We start from the raw sequence: 5911 nt of genomic DNA, 5'->3' as shown, positions 1-5911 counted from the left end.
TTTAAAAATTTTTTTTTTTTTTTTTTTTTACTTTTCCTTATGTATTTTAAGTATTTTATTATTTCTCTTCATCCCCTGTTTTTCTGTTCTGTACTGCCTCACTGCAGGCTGTTGGATAAATGTGATCGGAAGCATCTTCTGGCTGGTTTGACCCAGACTCTCTCTCTCTCTCTCTCCCCCTGACAGACTCAATCTGACATAGTGAATTGGTCGTGTAGAAGTGGCAAAAAATAAATAAATTATTGAATCTGGGTCTCGGGTCTAAATTTAACAAACAAAACCAGGTCTGTTATATAAAGCTAAGACCAGTCACATAAGGACAGTTGACTGCTGCAGTATGAAGAGCCAAAATCCCCTGTCCACACTGATGAGGACCAATCCTTTATGTGTTTCACAACTAGATATTTAGATTTTAGGAAAAAATTTTGTCATGTTTGTATAGGCAAAATTCAGTGGTTGCCAAGGTGTTGCTATGCATTTGCTGAGGTGTTTAGGGTTGTTACTAGGATGTCTCTAAGTGGTTCCTAGAGTGCTATGGGTGGTTGCTAGGTAGTTGCTAGTTGGTCACCGGGTTGTTCGGAGTAGTTGTATGGGAGTTGCTTGGCAGGTAGCCTAGTTTCTAGGTTATTCAGGGTGGTTGCTAGGGCATTGCTGTGGTGTTGTAGGTGGTTGCCGGGGTGTTGGGAGTAGTTGTATGGGTGTTGCTAGAGAGTTCCTAGGATGTTCAGGGTGGTTGCTAGAGCATTGCTAAGTATGCTGTAGTGTTGTAGGTGGTTGTTAGGGTGTTACTAGGATACTCAGGATAGTTTCTAGAGCATTGCTAAGCATGCCTACAGTGTAGTAGGTGGTTGCTAGGGTGTTGCTATGTGATTTCTAGGATGTTCAGGGTGGTTGCGAAGTACGCTATGATGTTGTAGGTGGTTGCTAGGGTGTTGCTAGTTGGTTGCTGGGGTGTTCGGAGTGGTTGTGTGGGCATTGGTAGGTAGTTATTAGGATGTTCAGGGTGGTTACTAGAGCATTGCTAAGTATGCTATGGTGTTGTAGGTTGTTGCTATGATGTTGTAGGTGGTGGCTAGTTGGATGCTGGGGTTTTCAGAGTAGCTGTAGGTGGTTGCTAGGGTGTTGCTATGGTGTTGTAGGTGGTTGCTAGGGTGCTGCCGGGGTGTTCTGAGAGGTTGCTAGGTTTGCTTGGCAATTGCTGTAAGTGGGTTGTTTTATGCCAATGCTAATTAATGTTAGTTTGGTGTAATGTAATGCTGCATGCTGGCAGAGGACACGTCCTCAAGAGACGGCCTTTGGCATGATGTCATGACAAACATAAACATGAGTTGCTGGCGTGTGTCTGGGTTTGAGGAAGCACTGTGTCAGTGTGTCTCGCACTGAAGGGAGGGAGAGCAAACGTCTCCTGCTCTCTGTTTGTCTTCCTCATTGGCTCGAAACGTGTCCTCGCTGACTGTCCTGCATGTCCAGATGTCTTAAGTCTCCGCCTTCCCTTGAGATTCTGCAGACAGCAGTAAAGGTTATCACAGGAATTCTAGATTTCACTGCAACTCTCAATAAGAGGTGAGATTTAATGGCTTATATTCAAATAGTGCATAAGTCTGTGTGGTTTGGGCTTTTATAGGTTGTGCGTTGAATATTTTAGGAGAGATCACAGATGTGTTTATCTCTCTGTCTGTGCGTGTGTGTGTGTGTGTGTGTGTGTGTGTGTGTGTGTGTGTGTGTGTGTGTGTGGTAGAGACAGAATTCAATCAGCAGCTGCTCAGTAGTTGTTTTCTGGGCCACTTATCTAAAATCCTCTTCCTCTGAGCTCAGGACTGCTGTGTCATGATTACTCCAGCCTGGATGAGGCACCTGGCTCTGCGTTTGTATTGATTTATACTGAGACTGAGGTAGTGCTGTCATATGCATGAGTTCATTGTGATGTGATTCGCTCAACATGTTTTTCAGGTGCTTTTTTCCCACTTTTTTTGTGTTGTGATGCATTAGGTATATTTGTTGCTTATAAGGGAGAACCGGGCTAGTTGTGACATATTTATTTGACGCCTTATTTCCCACAGGAGATTTATTTTATATCTGTATATAAATGTATATAACTTGAAGCATTTGTTAAACATTTCCAACATTGATTTAATATAGCGGGGCATGTTGTCACACTATATGGGGTAAGTTGTCACATTGGGATCCTGCTGTTTATTGGCACTGATGTGAAAAAAAATTATTTGTTTGAATTATAAAATATTGTCTGAAGTAAAATAAAGTAATCTAGCACAACATCTGTATTTAATCTATATAAATTATGAATTTGTTTTAATGTTTAACCTTTATCTTCTTTATAGTATACTTTAATTCAATAGTTGCCAGTGTGGGTTTTATTGTGTACGATGAGATATGAAAATATCCTTACAAAAATCATATAAAAAATATGAATTTTGGTTTCATAATTAAAAAAATATGACAAATTATCAAACTAAATATCTCAATGTAAGATATGTATTTCATATAAAGTCAACTGCATATCTAACAATTATTACAAATATAATTAAATGTGAAAATATGATGTCAAAAAGCATGAAAGTATCATCTTGACAATTCACAACAAAGCATTTGTATTTAATAATGTGTATTTAATATAAAGTCATTAAGTATGTGTCAGCTCCAGTATTTAATTTAATGTAATTTTATTTTTTTAATTTCAGTGGAGGTGGTGGAATTATATTAAAAAATATATATATCTATATATATATATATATCATGTAAATTGTATAGTATAAATTATATAATATCAATTATTTAATTTTTATGTATTTATTTTTATATTATTTTAAATTCATCAGTGGGTGTAGTGCAATTATAAATAAGTTATTTATATATAATACATTTAATTTATAAATATAAATAAGTTATTTTATAAATAAGGAATTATTTAAATTATATAGTATCAATTATATAATAAAAATTATTTTATTTTATTATTTTATTTACATCAGTGAAGGCTGTGAAATTATAAATAATTTTATATAAATTATATATCAATTGTACAGTATAAATTATATAATATAAATATTTTTATTGTATTTTTATGTATTTTTATTTCATATTCATCAGTGGGTGTGGTGGAAAATAAGTTATAAATAAGTTTATTAACAAGTTTATTATTAAGCTAAACTACTGCTAGAAAGCAAGCGTTTGTATAATAGGAATTTGAGTCTATAGTGACTGAGATATAGCCCTTCCACATGTGATAACTAGCCCCTTTTACATGACCACATTTTAAGTCAGTTTGAGTTGCTGTCTTTTGTCAGAGAACTTACAGCCAAGATGTATTTATGTACACACACACACCCCACATGTGCTGCCATGCTGGCTTGGTCATATTTCCAAATTTGGCACTTGTCAGTGCAGATAATGAGCACTAATAGGATGTGACGTCTCTGTCAGGTCACCAGAGCCCTGCGGGTCTCATTATCAATATCTCTTTCATCAGCCCTCACAGAGCTGCTGCTGATCTGGAATCAGGGCTCATGACCTACAAGACGATCTGCAGGAGTTCAATCAAAAATCCTGAGTTAATATATGACCATTGTTATAGATTTATGTGGCCAGAAGTGACCACTACAGTCATGTGACTCTGTGGTTCTAATGGCACAGGATAAATAAAAACACTTAATTTGAGCAGAAGTGGACAACAGTGAGACTCTACAGGCACAATAGAGGTCCTATTATTGGGAAGAAGGGGATGGTTTTGGTGCCAGTCACTGGAAGAGCTTGAGAGATGGCAGACAGGGCTGGCAGTGCATGCTGGGAGTGCCAAGTGGTGCCAGTCTGTCAGCAGACCTCTGATCAAACCCCTCCAGAGAAGAGCAGCCGGTCCGACCAAAACGACTGCAATGTGTCACTGAGTCATAATTATTATCAGCTATGCAAATGAGCTTGAAAGCGGGAGGAAATAAATTAATTGACCACATTTATTGACAATTTACTATCTATCTATCTATCTATCTATCCAGAAAAATATATAACAACAAAATCATTGACTGTTCCATTTATTATATAAATATTGTATATTTATTCTTCGTATTTTCCAACAGTCACTGGTTTTATATTATTTTTGTTTTATTTTATTTTATTTTACTTTATTTTATTTTTTTAATGACGTATGAAAGTATGATTACAAAAAAGCATTTAAAATATGATTTGTTTTCATATTAATTAATGATTAAAATGTCCTAATTTAAGACTATGTATATTTAAGTATGTTTATATTTCCCCTACCTCCACTGATTATTTTGTTTTTATTTTTATTTGTTATTGTTTATAATTATTTCATTCGATTTTATACTTTTGTTTACATTTGATTAGTTTTGTGTTCATTATATGCAGGGACACTGTGTGTGTTTATTTTATTGATTTGTCTTCTCTTGTACTTTTATATTTTTTATTTATGTTATGTTTTTATCTTTATTATTTAAATTTACACAACAACTATTGATTTTTCTAATTATTTATATTATATAATATTATTTATTGGTTATGCTCCTTTCTCTTGTACTGTAAAAATAAAAAATGCAACTAATTTTATTATATTATTTATTTATTTTATTAATTATTTAAACAATTATTATTTACACAACCTCCACTGATGGTTTTATATTTAATTTTATTTATTTAATATTTAATATTTATACTTGCACAACCTCCACTGATTATTTTATTTTATTTATGTTGTAGCATTTACAGTATTTCTCTCTCTTCACTTGTAATGTGTGAGAGTAAACCATTCTTAAAATGCAAACCATGCTGTCAGCTTGCTTTCCTTATGTTCATTCATGATTTTTAGATAAATATAACTAAATATAGTCACATGTTTAGATAAAAACAAATAATTTTATCGAGCTGTCAAATCTGATCGTGTTCTCTTGATGTCTTCTCTCAGAGCTTCATCTCGTGATCTTCCTGGACCATGAGTGGTGGTGTGAACCTGAAGACGATGTCTCAGAGCGGCTCTGGTATTCCTCTGCCGCGGAGCCTGACCAGCCTCTCCAAACAGGACACCAGAGGCTTGAGCGGCGCTTTACTGGGTCCAGCCGCCCAAAACCAGCTGGCTGGACGAACATCCACATTATCTTCCTCAGCCTCATCCATATCGTCTCTATCCATCTCAAAGGAGTTACTCAGAGGGACCGGATGGAGAACTCAGTCTTCACAGGGAACACATGGGACGTCTGGTGGCACAAACAGGCCGTCGTTTGCTCCCCGTTCGGCCCACAGCAGCCCACATGTGCCCAGACGAGAGATGATCCCATTCAAAAACAGCCTCCGGAGGGGCTCGTTGCCCCAGGATGGATTCAGAGACCTGGAGAGACACTCCAACAAGAACTGGAGATCTGGCCGCCATCACTTCAGGAGTCTAGACAATGAGGTTGTTGAATCTTCTCGAGAGCAACAGACGGGTCAAGCCCTTCGTAAGCCTACCAACGGGAACGTCATTTGGGAAACGTCAACTGCTGTTCAGAGGGACTTTCAGAAGCAGCGGATGAAAATACTGGCTCGTGGTTACGGCAACAGTGGAACGATTGCGTCTAAATCCAAGGCATACGGCACAAACGCGGGTCCTGCAGGAAGGGAGTCTCCACGCATGGCAGCGGTGGCACCTTTCAGATACAGGTGAGATTTCAGACTCTTTTTTTTTAATTTTTTTTTTATTGCTGTTGGTTTGTATTGGGCATATTTTGATTGTGCATGCTCAATTTCTCAGTTTTTTTTTTCATTTAAATGACTTTGGCTGTCATCTGATGCATGCTTTATATAGACTTATAATTATAAATAATTACTGGCTTACTGTATTGGCCCAAATTGTAATATTGGTGCATCAAAGTAAAAAAAAAAAAAAAAGTTTTTTATTTTTAAT

The 5911-nt window shown here is 36.3% G+C and overlaps 1 protein-coding gene across 3 annotated transcripts in view; it reads left to right on the top strand.

Moving 5' to 3' along the window:
• nav1b (neuron navigator 1b) overlaps positions 1 to 5911 on the top strand; it is a 108890-nt gene that overhangs the window by 19352 nt on the left and 83627 nt on the right. For 2 of the 3 annotated variants that reach the window (XM_016457146.1, XM_016457144.1), the window contains exons 1-2: positions 483 to 1563; positions 4937 to 5667. In XM_016457146.1, the coding sequence (XP_016312632.1) occupies positions 4964 to 5667 (704 nt within the window). In that variant the 5' untranslated portion in view covers positions 483 to 1563; positions 4937 to 4963. Of the gene's footprint in view, positions 1 to 482; positions 1564 to 4936; positions 5668 to 5911 lie in introns of those variants that run through there. The other variant, XM_016457145.1, reaches the window with a different exon arrangement.

The sequence above is a fragment of the Sinocyclocheilus anshuiensis genome, unplaced genomic scaffold, assembly GCF_001515605.1.
Source record: "Sinocyclocheilus anshuiensis isolate Anshui unplaced genomic scaffold, SAMN03320099.WGS_v1.1 scaffold447, whole genome shotgun sequence".
Lineage (NCBI taxonomy): Eukaryota > Metazoa > Chordata > Actinopteri > Cypriniformes > Cyprinidae > Sinocyclocheilus > Sinocyclocheilus anshuiensis.
Note: the sequence above shows the minus strand (reverse complement) of the source record. Positions and strands in the feature narration are given on the sequence as shown.